Consider the following 16944-nt stretch of genomic DNA (forward strand, 5'->3'; position numbering starts at 1 on the left):
TTGTCTGAACGCCTTGGTATGTTTAATACAAGCCCACATCTTCAAGAATCTAGCTGATCAAGATAGCCTTTCCCATTAGCCTGTTCTACAGAGATTTTTACTGTATTTTAAACATTCATCATTCAATTAACCTTAAAGGGTAGTGGATTCAGAACAATTGCTTACCTGACAAACTTGCAGATGATCACGGCAAAAACATCTCCATCTTCTCTGCGTGCTGCATCAGCTGCTTTCTCTCTGGACTGCCTCTGTCTGTCTCTCTGGGCCGGCAGAGCTCCCTCTCTCTCGATTTCTTGCCCTGAGGACTTCTCTGATAAGCATTCTTTACCCCTGGATTTCCATCTTTGTTGGAGCTAACCCCAACATATATTGTTTGACATCATTATTGCATTTATCACATTATCATAATTGTTCCTGAATCAGTCTCAGATACTGAGGATTTTGTCTTTTTCATCTGGTACATTTTCTGCCAAGGACAGTCCCTTCATAAGATGGATACCCAATGAGGTTTCTGAACCAGAATTTAAAGCATCAGTTTTGGCTTCCCTGGTGGCTCAGAGGTTAAAGCTTCTGCCTCCAATGTGGGAGACCCAGGTTCGATCCCTGGGTTGGGAAGATCCCCTGGAGAAGGAAATGGCAACCCACTCCAGTATTCTTGCCTGGAGAATCCCATGGACTGAGGAGCCTGGTGGGCTGCAGTCCATGGGGTCTCAAAGAGTAGGACACGACTGAGTGATTTTACTTACTTACTTACTTGAGTGATTAGCATAACCAAACTGCTTATTTCTGCTCTGGTCTGCCCTCCCATTGGGTCCTCCCAACTTGGCCCTTGGGACTATGCCATTTGACCTTCTTGAAAATCTACCTCCATCTCCTTCTCTGACTGACGGAGAAACGGCTTCTCTGTGTATGTCCTTGCCTCAGTTTTTGATGGTTCCATAGGAGAGTGGCTGGGTTCATGGTAACAAGGCTGTTTCATCCCACAGTCCTCTTGGAAGGTGGCCTTTACTGCGTAGTTGCCAGGCCTCTGACCACACAGCTCTTCTGTTTCATGTCTTCTTTCTCAGGAACAGCACTTACTGTGAGCCAAGGTCCTCGGCCTTCATCCCCTCTGCTGGTCTGCTCACTAAGGATCGGCAGGCCATGACTTCAACCTTCACAGATGTGGACTTTTTTCTCAGGTTGTCCCTTGTTCCTTCCACCAATTATCATGGGATTGCATTAGACTAGTCCTAAAATCCATCTAATTTTTTTTTTAATATCTAAAACTCCAGTTGTGGACAGTTCTGAAGACATGAGCTGTGGTATTAACTCACCGAACAAAAGCTTCTAAATATACATTCATATTTTAAGTCTGTGTGATGGGGTTAAGGGTAGTTTTTCTTGTCATCAGATACTTTCCTTATTTAATAATGAGTATAGATTATTCTTATAATCTAAATAATACTAATAATCTTTGAAATAAAAAACAAAACTATTTATGCTTAGGATTGTTTCATAATGAATATAATCCAAAATCTCCTACATAAAACTGTTTTAAATCCAATGATAAAAGGTAATATTCCCAAGGGAAAATATAAAATGCTGTTTTCTTAATGGAATTACTAGCCATGTTGCTTTGTTCTATCTTTAAATTGACTCAATTAATCACACCATAAATCTCAAAAGAACTTTTTGTTTTTATACATCCTAATTATATCTCTCGGCATCACCGACTCAATGGACAAGAGTTTGAGTGAATGCCGGGAGTTGGTGATGGACAGGGAGGCCTGGAGTGCTGCAATTCATGGGGTCGCAAACAGTCGGACACGACTGAGAGACTGAACTGAATTATATCTCACTTAGGAGAGTCATTTGTGAATTATCCATGTCACCTGCTTTCCAACTCCTTTGGGCTGTTTCCCTTTCCAGAAACGGGAGAGGGGAAGAAAAAGAACATAAAAGTACTGAAAAATGGTTTAATTCAGCTGTTTGTTATTTGTATTCAGTACTGTTTTGGAGAAGCTTGAAATCAATAGTTAAGAGTAATTACAGACACATGCATGAATCTATTATTCACGGGGCTTCTGGTTTCACAGGTAGTCAAGAGCCACGTCCTCACCAGACAACACCAAAAATACCTCCACATACAGGTTTCAAGGCTGCATGGCCTTCAGGGACAAATTCTGTCCAGGTTCTCCATTCTTGAAAAAAACGAAAACCATCAATGCAAAGTACAGCACTTTTCAAATGGTCTTTTAAAATTCACTATGAGCACTGCAACAAAACTATAGCTTCTTGAACTAAAAAGCTTCTTGACATTATTGGAAAAACGCTAAAAATATGCATTTAAAAAGCCATGAATTACATATGTATTTTGTAGAGGGAAGAGGTATTAGAGAGTTTGTTTACTCTGAAGAGAATTGACACTAATTTCCATTATTTAAAAATTAAGACAAAAATGATAACATTTTTAGGAGTCTGAAAAATAGACAAAACTCTCTACATGTGATTCAGCCTCAAATTTGTTTCTCACTAAAATCTTGGGCATGTCACTGTCTCTGAGGGGTCTTAACTCACACATACAATGAAGAAAAGATGATTACCTGGTCTAAAGTGCTGGTTTGTTACAGCTCTAGAATTTTATGAGAGGCTACAGGTTACATACAAACACCTATGGGGTCAGGTAGGTAACACATTGAGTGAAAAAGACCTGAGTGAGACGAATTTTTCTTGAGTGTGAATCCTTATCAATCTTACCTTTTTCTACACTTGATAGCAATAAACATATTTCACTTTGCTCTTAGTTTTACTCTGAAAGAAACAGTAATAAAGGGCCACCAATACTGATAAATGACGGTGGTGTGGCCCTATAGGGAGACATAGAGGCTGTGGCAAACCAGCGAGGGCAGGTAAAGCAACAAGACGGCGTTACCATATGGGAATCAGGGTCTAGTTCTGCCAGATACTAATCATTTGAATGTTTTTAGTGAAATCTAATTGTCAATGCAGGCAATCAATTAAGAACATTGGAAAAACAAAAACAACCTTTTTTGGACCATTACCGTTCTGGCCAAATGAAACACACTAATGGATCAAATATGGCTCCCAGACTACTAAGCTTACAATATCAGATCTATTTGTCTCCCTCATGGTGCTGGGATCAGCACACGGTAAATAATTTGCTAATACTCCTTTTATGAAAGCTCATACTGTCATGACCCACAGAGTATTTACTGAGGTTTTTTTACATGCTACGCTCTGTGCTAGGACTCTCTGACATTTAATCTCCTTTCATGATTACAATAATCCTGAGAGGTGGGTAGATATACTGTTATCCTAACATCTCGGGATGAAATAAGGCTCACAGAGACCAAATAACATGTCCTAAGTCATGTAACTTATTTTTTAAGGAGCTGAATCTAAAGTATTGACATGTAATTATTTATAATATAATGCGTAATGAAAACAGCTATAAAAGTATACATGACATAAACTTCCTTTTTCAGACTTTTAATGATTCCTTATTATTCTATCATGAAGATGTGGTATAATATACATTAAAAACCTTTGCTACTGAAAACTTGAGTTGCTAGTAAAATCAAGTAGGGAAGTCTTTTTGCAAAATCCTGACTTCATTCACTTGAAATTATTAATTGATGGCCTATACATCAGTCATTTGATTATATGCTGTTCTCGAAGAAATGTCTGATTTGTAATTGTATCTTTGGTGAGCATAGATACACACCACCTGCCCTATCCCTACCCTACCCCCCCCCCCACACATGGTACAGGGCTTCTATGAATTTTAAGGAAGTCCTCCGATCAGCTTCAAAAAAATTTAAGACATTTAAGCATTCGCCTCTGAATCAGAGGTCAGGTCCCAAATTATATCTATACTTGGTCTCTTGGGTGGAAAGCAGCTGTCCTCCAGATAGCTCAGTGTGGAGAATTACACAGTAGATTAGTAGCTGGACTTCTCAGCTAGAAACTTTAGGAGATTTATTGAGATTTATGTGCTGAACTTTTGCAAGATACCCCTACCAACAGGATGTACTTTGGAGTCTCTTTGTCATCCATGCCAATGACAAAAAAAAAAAAAAAAAAAGGCTCCACATCTTTTCTCAATTTTCCACTTGTCAAAGCAGTAGAATTTCAAACTCCACAATTTCAAAATAATAGCTGTCTGACTATAGACACAGGATATAGACACATTAGACAAAAGGGACCAAGATGATGTTACAACTTAAAATATAATTTTTATCATTCCATCTAGAACACTTTTGAAAGTAAAAGACAGGAGATCTTAATAATCACATAGGGATGGCAGGTTTGTATACAAAGACTATCCCTGGGAACCTGAGACGTATGGTCAACCTACTATGAAGAACAGTTGTAGAAACTGGCAATGGTGAGAATGGAGGAGAGAAGGTGAAGACGTGGAGGGACCTGCAAGCTGCCTCACGTATCTGCTGCTGCTGCTGCTGCTGCTAAGTTGCTTCAGTCATGTCCGACTCTGTGCAACCCCATAGATGGCAGCCCATCAGGCTCCAGGCAAGAACACTGGAGTGGGTTGCCATTTCCTTCTCCAGTGCATGAAAGTGAAAAGTGAAAGTGAAGTCGCTCAGTCATGTTCGACTCTGTGTGACCCCATGGACTGCAGCCCACCAGGCTCCTCCATCCATGGGATTCTCCAGGCAAGAGTACTGGAGTGGGGTACCATTGCCTTCTCCTCAGGTATCTGAAAACCCCACAAAGAACTGGTTTGATATGATCCTTATTCTAGCCCTTGGAGTGACTGAACCAAGCTCAAGAGGCTTTACCATCTGATGTAATGGTCACAATCTTGGCTGTTGAACAGTTCTGGATTCAGCCCCAGATGAGGCTAACTAGCTGTGTGAGCATAGGTAAGTCTCTTAGTATAAAAGGGGAACAGAGTTGTAATGACATACTGTAAAACAGCAGAGCAAGTGACCCAGAATAGGGGTTCAATAAATATTGCTGGAAATAGTCGAGCACAGGGATAGTGGTGCAATGCTGTCTTAGGGATTAGCTAAATGGATGATCAGAGCCAACCTTTCATTTTCCTGAGTAATTTAACTTTTATTCTTATAAATAGAAGAAATCAATTAGTAATTTTTTTCAGGTACAAGATAAAGTGATTTTATGCAAATCTTTAAGATACTCAAATAATGAATGATAAATATTTTAATATAATATTTAATATTCATCATAAAATGACATTTTCCTGTCAAGCTATATATGCTATTTACTTTTAACAATGCAAAAAAAGCATGTTAGAAAAAATTTTTAAATGGCATATAGCTTGATTTTGAGACTGCATCTGTAAAGAGATTAGAATTTAAGAAACTAACTTCCATTTTATTTGAAATCCCTTCATTAAAGACAATTGATTTTAAAATTAGTCATAATCTATTTTTCAAATAATAAGACAAAGAGGTTTTTACTTCTAAAATGTATTTTGTTAGTTTTTAATGACAGTAAATTAAAAAAAAATCTAAATATAGTCCTCTACAGTTTATTTTCTCTTGCTAACATTGATTTTTTTGAAAGTACTAAAGAGCCTGATTTTTTAAATGCATTTTGTCCAAGTAAACAGAACTTCTGGTACTGAACATCTTGAAGGGCAAGTTTATAAAAAGATTACTGTTTATCCTCTTCATTATACCTTCCTTTCCTTCAGCATTGTAGTTCTCAATGCCTCATTGTTTACCCCAGTAGTTTCCAAACTTTGGCTGCATAGTAGGATCACCTGGGAAGTTTTTAAAACTCCTGAAACCCAGGCCACAGCCTCTACCACAACACCTGGGGAGTGGAAGCCAGTATGTTTTAATGTTCCCTGGGTGACTCCACTGTACAACCAAGTTTGGGAAATATGGTCTTATCCCCTGGCCCATTATAGAAATAGTTATGACTGGGATTTAAAAAGCCATTAAAACTGGGTTCCAAAACCATCAGTGGTGTTTAGCTAAATACCATAGTTAAAAAAAAAAATTGAGTGGGTTTCTAGCACACTCATCTGATCTCCACCTCCAGATGTGCAAGAGGCAAGCAAACTGCTTCTTTTTAAAATGTAGAATGTTTATAGTGACTAAAAGCACAGAAAAAAGGAAATGGAAGCAAACACTACTACTTCTAGCAAGATGAATCTCCAGGGTACTCTTCACAAAGCCTTGGGTGTTTATAAACCAATTGAGATTTAAGGGCACTTTTCAACTCTGAAATTTTCTATTTAAACCAAATTTATTGGGAGAGACAGGAATAGCTCTTCACAGGATTGTTTCTGTCGCTATTGAGTCAACAGTACCATCTTGCATTGCCCTTTATAATTGTCAAAGTGCTTTCATGACTCCAAGCCCATCTGAACACCCAGAGCTGTGGAAGAATCATAATGGTTGCACTTCTGTGGAGGAAAATAAGGGCTCAAGGTATTATAAGCTGGCACAAAGCACAGTTGGAACCAGACCCCAGGGGTGACTTCCATGGAAATGCTCTTCTGATAACACATCACCTCTACCTAAACCTCAGCAATCTTTAAGCCTCAACGTCCTCTCCTGGAGAGCTGATTTTTCCTCTAGGAAAACACTCTTCCCTATTTCTCCCTAATACATCTGAGACGTTGAGGTCCGGTGCTTCAAGCACTACAAAGAGGTGTGAAGTACAAAAGGGGCCAGGAACATGGAGCTTCAAGGAGGAATCCATAAGAGAGGGGAGAGAAGACGGACAGAGAACGTGCTCAGGGGATGGAGAGCGGGCACGCGACAACCATGTAAGGCCAGAATTATCAAGGAGCAATTAAGGGGCATTTAAAGTGTTTGGAGAAGGCAATGGCACCCCACTCCATCACTCTCGCCTGGAAAATCCCATGCATGGAGGAGCCTGGTAGGCTACAGTCCATGGGGTCGCGAAGAGTTGGACTCGACTGAGCGACTTCACTTTCACTTTTCACTTTCATGCATTAGAGAAGAAAATGGCAACCCACTCCAGTGTTCTTGCCTGGAGAATCCCAGGGACGGGGGAGCCTGGTGGGCTGCCGTCTACGGGGCCGCAGAGAGTCGGACACGACTGAAGCGACTTAGCAGCAGCAGCAGGGGTTACGTGTTATAATGGACTGATGATGGGAGAGGAGGGGACAGGGATGTGGATCATATGGTTAAGAAACCTAAGTATATGGGTTTGAGGTAAAGAGGGAATAGATTAGGGCAGTAAGAGTGAAAATCAAGAAACTGACAAAATGCTGGAAAGCAAGGATGAAGTATCTGTAGCAAAACAGGAAATGCAGCTGACGATTTCAGTAAGATATTTACTTTCGGATCTGATGGCTGTGTGTAGGATGACAGAATACTTAATGAGGTGACCCCTAATTGGTTGAATGACTGGATTAAAAGGGCATTAATAGACTCTGATGCTGGGAGGGACTGGGGGCAGGAGGAGAAGGGGACGACAGAGGATGAGATAGCTGGATGGCATCACTGACTCGATGGACGTGAGTCTGAGTGAACTCTGGGAGTTGGTGATGGACAGGGAGGCCTGGTGTGCTGCAATTCATGGGGTCGCAGAGTCGGACACGACTGAGCGACTGAACTGAACTGAATACCAACCTGGTAGTGGTTTTGAAAAGTAAGGTGAAAGGTTGTTGGCAGATCTGTCTTACGTCTTTCCATTTTGGTGAGAAACTGGTTTCCGTAAAGGAGTAGAAAGAAAGCTAATCACTGTCTTGGGCAGCATTAAATTGAGAAGGGTCAGGGATGAAACTAGATGATCAAAATAGGAGTCACAGTGATATGAAAGGACTAACACAACAGTTTACTATCAATAGATGTAAAATCTTGTTCTTTGGGACCCCAAACCAGTAGTAGAAGTCCAAGGTGAGGCAGATGTCTGCTAAAAACGTGTGAATAAATACAGGATTGGTTGACAGTGAGCAGTAAAGCGGAAAGGTATGTTCTAAACTGAGACAAAACACATCTTGAATCCTTGCCCTGAGAAAAACGTAAAAGGTTTGGAATATATACAAAGAAGAATGACCCTTAAGAGAATAAGGGATTAAAGTCTGGTTTGAGCATCAGTGAGAAAAACCAGGAAATGGATGTGAACTGTGTTCACCAGCAAGACTGTGAGCATACTCTGAAGCTGAGCACAGATATGAAGCTAGGGGTGGTTCAGGATTGCGCACCAAGGTGTGAAATGTCAAGGGAGCAAAGCCATCTTGGTCGATGACAGAGCAGGTATGAGGCAGCCTACTGGAGTGCCTTCAATAGGATGGGGCCAGGAAACTAGCTAAAAAAGACTAGGAGATGAAGGAATCAAGACTAGCAGTCACGCTTGGTATAAAAAATAAAGTTAGCAGGTGTAAAGAGCTTTCACAAAGAAAAAAAAAAAAGAAAGAAAAAAAGGCTAGTTTGGAGGAGGTGCAATTATAGTCTTAGAGACTGAACAGCTGAAAAATGACTATATTCTACTTGTGACCATGTTTCTGAATAACACAGTAAAAACGTAGTACTATAATTCATGTGGGAAAATGCATAGACACTGAAGCAAATGAGGAAAATACCTAGGTTCTGTGAGTTGACGAAAAATGCCAGCCTTATGTCATCTGTATCAAGCATAAAGGTAAAACATATAACAAAATAAGGGGTCCACAAGACTTTTTTAGTAGCCTGAAGCTTCTACAATACAGCTTTGGGGCTACAAAAACAGAATAAGCTAAGCTGGCATGGAAAGCATCCAAAAAAGGCAACGGCTTCCTAACTGGTTTTCTAACTTCCAACCTCTCGCTCTGTTGAACAGCCAATGAGCCTCTCAAAGGTTGGACCTGCTGCTGCCCGGCTCAGAAACCTCCACTGGCTTCCCATCTCACTCAGCCTAAGAGCCAACACTCTTGCCAAGGCTTATAAGGTCATGCAAGTCCTCGCATTACACCTCTCAGGCTATATTCTACCACAGTCACACTGGTTCACTCCACTCCAGCCACACTTGTTTTTCCCCAGCTACCAAGCACCATCTACTGGAACCTTTCTTTGGAAGGGTCTTCCAGGCAACCACGAAGTTGGCTCCTTCACTTCCTTCATGTCTCTGCTCAAATGTCACCTCGTTCGAGAGGCTTCCTTGACCACACTATGTAACATAGCACCGTCTCCTATCACCTGACATAGGTCTCCCACCCATTACAATACAGTCTCCAAGAGGAAGGACCTTGATTTGTTCTCCTGTCTAGCATGGTATGAATTTCCCCTTGACCAAATGACTGGAGAGGAGACGCAGACAAAGAGCAGGAAAGTAGTTGCTGGGAGGGAGGAACCAGGAGACAGACACTAGAGTAATGTTCTTAAGAAGTTAAATCCCAGACTCGGGAAACACGGCGTGGTTTCACTGTCATACTCTCCTCCACACTTCAGATTAAGACCTAAGTGCCATTCTAAGTCTGTAAGTGAGACAGTGAAATATTTTAGATACTTACAGACTACCCTTCTTGGAGGATTTGAAGCCAACTGAGAGTAGGCTTATGGTTGAAAGAACAGAATCCTAGATCCATCAGAAACATTCTACATTTGAAATTCTAACCTCAGATAACACAACTCTCCCTGAGTTCACATTAAAAAAATTTTGCATTCGTCTCAAACTACTCATTAAGGTATGCCTTACGCTAAATTTTTATGATTCCAAGAACAGCCTTACAGGAAAAAAAAGAAAGAATCTTAAAATAGTTTATCATCAGTAAGGTAATGTTACCTTAAAGATTATAAAAATCAGCAAGTATCTCATTTTGACAGACTGGGAGGATGGCTATTCACAAACTATAAACAATGTTAACATAAAATGGTATTAAACAGCTGTGAAATAATGGGTGCAATCTGCTTATTTTAAAAATTATTGAAGTCTAATGTGCAATAGGGTTACTCCCTTAGGCTAAACACTAAAACATTAAAAATTTTCACCAAGGAAAATACAACTGGAAGACAGAATAATTCTTCAAGAAATATACCCTATCGTTTTGGTTTCATAAATTTCAAGACAAATGCTATTATCTCATCAGAGTGATCAATTTTCATTATACATCACTTAGGAAAAGAAGCAATTGCTACTGAGTTTACCTTACACGAGGTCTGATTATAAGGAAAGCTTGGGTTATACATCTTAATCAGTGATTCTTTCCCTGTCTCTTCATAACCTAGCAAGGTTGTGAAGAATCTTCAAGACCAACTCTGATGCATTTGATGTCAGAAAAGAACAACAACAAAGAAACATTTAAAAGTTAAGGTTTTTAGGCACTGGGCCTGGATTCCAGATAACAAGATGTTAGCACTGCAGTAAAGCCAATAGCTACCAGCCTGGGCTCTTGCAAAGATCTGTTTAGTGTCAATTCCAGCTCATCATGTGACCCAGAACAAGTTACTTAAACTTGCTAAGCCTCAGTCTCTCCTTATGTAAAATGGCAGAAGTAACACAGGGTTATTACTTACGTAGTCCACATAAACAGCTTAGCATATTGACAGATCAGGTACTCTATACATATTCACCGGTGATGTGACAAGATTCCTTTGAATAGTAAGGAAAGTATCAGTGTCTATATTTAATTACCTAAAAAGTAATTAGGAAGCTATGTGGCCCTTGTAATTTGGATTTAATTAGGACTTCCCTGGTGGCTCAGACAGTAAAGCATCTGTCTACAATGCAGGAGAGCCGGGTTCGATCCCTGGGTTGGGAAGATCCCCTGGAAAAGGAAATGGCAATCCACTCCAGTACTATTGCCTGGAAAATCCCATGGACAGAGGAGCCTGGTAGGCTATAGTCCTTGGGGTTGCAAAGAGCGACTGAGCGACTTCACTTTCATTTAAGACAATCTTAGAAACTTACCACATTGAACCCCCACACCCAGATTCACATAATACTGACTTGGAAACTTGTTTTCCTAGGATACAGTGTGGGTTAAGAAAGTTGGGCCAAAGACTGATAATATATAAGCACATAGGCCTACTTCTTCCTTTAATTTTCTACTTTGGAACCATTAATGTTAACCAGTTTAATAATGACACTGAATTCAGAGAATATAGCTTAAACATGCTATAATATGTTTAGTATTATAATATGTTTAGTATTATCATCTATAAGCAGAATAGGGACAATGTTAAAGAAGTCATTCTTAAGACAAAAAGTGGAGAAGTAAATTCTCGAGAATCTGAGACAAAACCACCCTTACAAATTACAGAAGGATATTTCCTTTTGCACTGAGGTACTGCTGAGAAGTACAGGAACAGAACCAAGACTCCTCTTCCAGCATGGAACATTCTTTATGGTATTTTTATAATGCCTACTCTAACAGAAAAAATTGGGGGCAGGAGGAGAAGGGATGACAGAGGATGAGATGGCTGGATGGCATCACTGACTTGATGGACGTGAGTCTGAGTGAACTCCGGGAGTTGGTGATGGACAGGGAGGCCTGGCGTGATGTGATTCATGGGGTCGCAAAGAGTCGGACACGACTGAGCGAGTGAACTGAACAGAAAAAAAAATTTCGAGGATCTTTCTAAGATTGCTTTTAGGTAGGTAGTATCACTACACTAATAAAATTTTTTGGTCTACAAGTGAATGTAACACCAACTGGAAAAGGTAAAAGGCAATGTGGGATCTGGACATTAGGGTCCTAGAGTGGCAGAGGTTAAAGGAAAGAAAGCAGCTGTAGTGTAACAGGAGCTCTCTAAAGACACAGGCAAGAAAAAAAATGTCAATACACAAAAACTTATAGAAACTTTCCTTATTCCGTGAATTTTACAAAGGGATTTCATTCAAAATTCAATCCTAATATTTAGTACACTTACAGAATTGAACTTGATAAAGTGGAAGAAATCTCTCCTCATAAATATGGTACTCATACTCATCAATTGAATAATATTTACTAATGGAAAAGAATAGTATTCGTAACCAAAAAAATTCAGTTTTCTCAGTAGTTCAAAGTTGCTAATTTATGTTAAAAATTTGTTATAAAAATACCAGCAGAGGGCAAATTGATTAATTTTGTTACCATAAACTTTAGATAATTGCTATTGACAAGTTTGGATTAGTTAATGAAAAAATCAGGTCTTACAGTTAATGTGAAAATATAATCTTTTCTAAAACCAAAACTTTACTTTCCCCTGGACTGCAGAAATTAACTCTTGAGCTACAAAGATTGAAGATGGTGGGCATGAGAGAATGGACAACATACCCACATTCATTCTAGGGGCAAGATCATGCATATTAGGACAGTGATTCACTGTAACAGAACCATAACATTTCAAGTACATTACAGAATTCTCATTAATTAGATTTTTAAAATTTCAAGTAGAAAAAAGTAATTTTAAAATATGATGTTCAGATTAACTTAAATATTCAAAAAGTTCAGTCAGTCCCCATTCAGAAACAGATAAACAGTATATTTATTAAATGAGTTAAGACAAATAAACTTTACAAATAGACAAATAATAAAAGGCTCAGTGGCTAAAATAGATGGTAAGCATCATTGAAAGAAATCAACACCATCACGGTATCTCAGTTGGCTTACACGTGTAAAAAGAAATTTTCAAAGAGCAGTTTCACAGAAATGAAGCCAGTTTTTTTTTTCTTATAAACAAATTGCCATTTCTTGGTTCAAAACTGACATCTGTTATGAAAATTACCATATCACATATTTATAAGATGACAAGGAGTAACTCATCTTCAAAGTGCAAGTAAGTCTATTTACAACCACAAAAAAGGCAATGATGAGGAGAAAAAGATTTTTAAAAAATATACAAAGATTAAAAACATTTGGGATGCAAAATTAAACAATTTTTTGGTTAGAGGATAAAAGAGAAAAAGTGATTGAATTACAGATGCTGATTTCGGCAATACATACTATATAATGGGATCCAAGATCTTTAACAGCTTGCTTGCATTTTTTTCCTACTTACATAATGCTCTGGAAATTTCTGGTAGAAATTACAGTGTCTCAAAGAGAGAAATACACACTAAGCATGTCTTGCTATACTTCATGGATGTCATAAGACCCGTTTATGGATTAGAGTTGGTGTAAAAAGCCATTGCCTTGAGTTGAAAAACGAATACTGTAAAAGCTCAGTACAAACCCTCCAAAGCACATGCACTTCTATATCTTTTGGTAATTACATTCATATTTAAGCATAATCAAAAGAAAAAAGAAAACTGAAAACACTTCCCTTTTCTCTATTCCCTATGCCTTGTAGGCTCTCCAGTTGATAGGATAAATTTTTAGAGTTAAAAAGGGTTCTTCCAGATAGTCGAGTCCACCACCCTCGTGTAGGGGAGATGATTTTCCCAAGGTCATGCAGCACATTAATAGCAAAACCCAGACTAGAAACCAGGACTTGATTTCCAGCCTAGTATGCTTTCCAGCATATCATGCTACCTCTTTTTACAGTATGATTCACTCTAAATACCTGATGAGTAATGTACAATTACAAATGCTGACAGAGCCAGTGTGTTTCTAAGTCTTGCAGAGGATAACTGCAAAGGATTGATGGAGAGAAAAAGATTCTCCCCCACCCACCAAAAATATCAAGCACCATCAACTAAATGTCTCTTTGCTGGGTCAGCATTTTCAGATGTTGTAGTAGTCCTTGTAAACTTTATGTCAGCCTGAGGATTGTATATCTGGTGAAATCTGGGCCCTAACACAGTGCCAGTTCCTAAATGGTAAAGACAGAGGCCAAAGGGGAGAAGGCAGACAAAAGAAATAATGACTTAAAAAAAATCCAACTGGGTTAGAGACAGGCATTCCAGCATATGGTTAAGTAAGATATCTAAATATATATCTTTAGGGCCTTTCCCATCTTTTCACATTTTCATTTTAACTGATTTGTTATTTGGCCACTTAAGAATGAAAACAAATGTATCAGAGACAATGCGGTTGTTATTATTATTTTTTTAAACTCTGAGATTATTTTAAGCAAACTAAATAAACTCTATGAAGAACATGTCAAACTGCAGTGATTTTCTTAATCTGGTTCTAGTAGACTGCCACCAAGGAATTAAAGAGGGTACCTCATGGGGCTGTTACCATCTTGAAATTTATTCCAATTGCAGTTAAAGAGAACAGACCGATGTACCACATAGGCAGAATTGAGTAAAGAAGCTCAAAGTTCTTTTTTAAAAAAATTGCTGTGTATTTATTTAATAAAAGGGCATATTTATTTATGTTTACAAACAAGTTTCAAAAACAAAAGGAAAACATGTATGCTTCTACTTATTAACCTTTTTCAAAATGCCAACAGCCCTCATGCTGTATGAAGGTTTCTAAGGATTTATTAGAAAAAAATAAAATCAATACAGTTCACTCACAGTTCACCAAGACATCACTGAACTAACATGTTTAGACAAAAACAAAAAGGACTAAAATTCTCTTGTCGTTTGATAGTTTGATTTAATTTGATTTGCCTGAAATAACAAAAGCATTTCAAGCATCTTTCATTATGTCGTCGATGTCCTGCATTAAACAATCTACTAAATTCTGAACAAAGGTTATTAGCAAGTTTTCAAAAATTTTAAAAATTAAACAGTTGTTTCAAAACCATTAAGTAGTAAATGTATTTAAGAAACTAATTAAGACAGATGCCATAACTTCATTAGAACACCACTGCTCATGTTTTTTTTTTTTTGTTTTGTTTTTTTCATTGTTGTTTTTTTTAAAACAAAGCATTAGTGTTATCTATTTGGCTATTAGTATTAGCAATTTATCTACAGTATTTAACAAGGTAAATTGTAGGCAAAAATTTAGTACAGTTTCAATAGAAACACCCCCCTCCTTTTTTTTTTTTTTCCTGAAAATACAGCAGTATTTGAAGGACTAATTTTATCTCTGCATCAGTTATAAGGAAGCGTCCCATCTATGAACAGGAACAAAAAAAGTATCTACAAACCTTGTAAACAGATCTGCATCATTTATAAACATAAATAATCCAAATTATTAACAGCCAACAGCAGAAATTAAAGCATCAATTCAATGATCCAGGGCTCTTTGCTTGCTTGCCCAGCTTTACTCCTCCCTCTCTCCCATCAAGGATTGAGATCAACTAAAACTTTGCTAATATACTGTTCAGGACCATTCTTAGGTTCTACTGATGATCCACAGGTCGACTTAGGCTGAATTACTGTTTATCTGTCAGTTCATTACTCCCACCCCCCAAAAAGCACCCTCAGTCTGGCAGAAAGCTTTGCTTTTTTTTTTTTAAAAAAATAAATCTACATTCGTACAAGTATGTCTTCTGTTGAAGTCCAGAGACAAGAATACTATCTTGTCCGTCACAATATGTGAAAAGACCCCGTTTCAATTTGTCTCTTTACAATGCAGCTAGTGTGTTAACATTCAGCTTACAATCAGAGTGATGTCTCCAAGCTATGTAGTGGGCTTCCTGGGGATGAAGAGGTAGCAGACTTGTTCGTTTCTATTGTAAGGTAGATCCCGCTGTCAACAGCATTGTTATTTTTGTTGGGAGAGGGTGGAGGACTGGAGTTACGTTTTGTAGGAGCATCATCTTCAGCATCAGTGTCATCAATAAGGGGAATATGAGGCTCTGAATCTTCTATCCTAAACTCAGGATGTGTCATAAAGTTGTGAATTGAACTTCTTGATTCCGGTTTTTCTAACCCTTCATATAAAGAACTACGAAATGCATTCACCACTCGAATCTGCAAATATCAGAAAACACAGAGACATATCAGTACGCTGTTACCTTAATTTAAAAATGGTTCATTTATGAGTCTGAATCCACAAACAGCTAGGGATGAGTGAATCATATTTGCATGTAATGCAGTGGAACTTGCAATACACTGTAAAAAAAATGAATATTTTAGTAGGACACTACAGAACAACGAAACCACATACTCTAAGAATTAAGGGGTATAGAATTCAAAGTAATACTAAGAATATCTCATTGTCACTGGCTAAGAATTTAATAGCCATTTTATAGGATATTTTTCCCTAAGAAAACAAAATCAAAGAGAAAACAAACATAAAATTAACCATACACAAGCGTTAGCTGATTTTTTAAATAAAAGAAATATAATTTTTAAAAACAATTCAAGTAAGTTAAACGAAGTCAAGCACAGAGGGTTACTACTCATCATGCTAGGAATTAGGGAGTCACCGACTATGAAAAAGCCAAGCAAATATAAGCTGAATGCCACAATGAACTCACATCTACCCCACTACACCCTTAATTAAAAAAATGAAAATAAAGACAAAACCCAAATAAATATCTATGAAGTGCCATTAAACAGCTATAAATATTTGAGTATATGCCATTTGTCTATAAAGTGTTAGTATTTTTCTCTATAATAATAAAACTTAAATAACTTTATGTACTACATTCCACTGGAAAGAACAGATTTAAAATAAAAAACTTTCGGATATTCTTCTGTGAAAAATTTCCCAAGGAGAAGAAAAAGTGTTCAAATATTTTCACCCTTAAACACACAGACCAACAATTCATCTTCCTTCTCAGAATTCTGCTATATGGAAGAAAAGAGGTCAATGAGTAATCAACTCAAATATATTACTAAACATACAGACTAGGGGTCTCATTAATCCAGTATCATAAAGACTTAACCCCAAATAACTGGATTATTATTATTTATTATGTCAGTTATCCAGATATAACTGACATTGACATTTCAGGAAAAAAGATGACTAAAGTCCTAAGTCACCAAAATCACCTCATAAAACAACGGTATTCAAAAAATAAATTTCTTCACAGGGATATTTCAATTTATTTTGTAAAAATGTAACAATTTATGCCCACTTTTTTACTGCATATATTTAAGGCATACAAGACTATTTGATACACATCTACAGCATGAAACAGTCACTACAATCCAGTTAATGAACATATTCACTACCCCACATAGTTATTGTCTGTGTGTGTTGAGAACACCTGAGGTTGGACTCTGCTA

The 16944-nt window shown here is 37.9% G+C and overlaps 1 protein-coding gene across 16 annotated transcripts in view; it reads right to left on the bottom strand.

Annotated features, from left to right (window-relative positions):
- Positions 1 to 12483: 12483 nt before the first annotated feature.
- Positions 12484 to 16944, bottom strand: part of ATP2B1 (ATPase plasma membrane Ca2+ transporting 1) — a 72896-nt gene continuing 68435 nt past the window's right edge. For 13 of the 16 annotated variants that reach the window (XM_068970018.1, XM_068970012.1, XM_068970019.1 and 10 more), the window contains one exon: positions 12484 to 15681. In XM_068970018.1, coding sequence (XP_068826119.1) covers positions 15370 to 15681 — 312 coding nt within the window. In that variant the 3' untranslated portion in view covers positions 12484 to 15369. The remainder of the gene's footprint in view (positions 15682 to 16944) is intronic. The other 3 variants (XM_068970020.1, XM_068970017.1, XM_068970011.1) reach the window with 1 other exon arrangement.

Source organism: Capricornis sumatraensis, chromosome 4, assembly GCF_032405125.1.
Source record: "Capricornis sumatraensis isolate serow.1 chromosome 4, serow.2, whole genome shotgun sequence".
Classification (NCBI taxonomy): domain Eukaryota; kingdom Metazoa; phylum Chordata; class Mammalia; order Artiodactyla; family Bovidae; genus Capricornis; species Capricornis sumatraensis.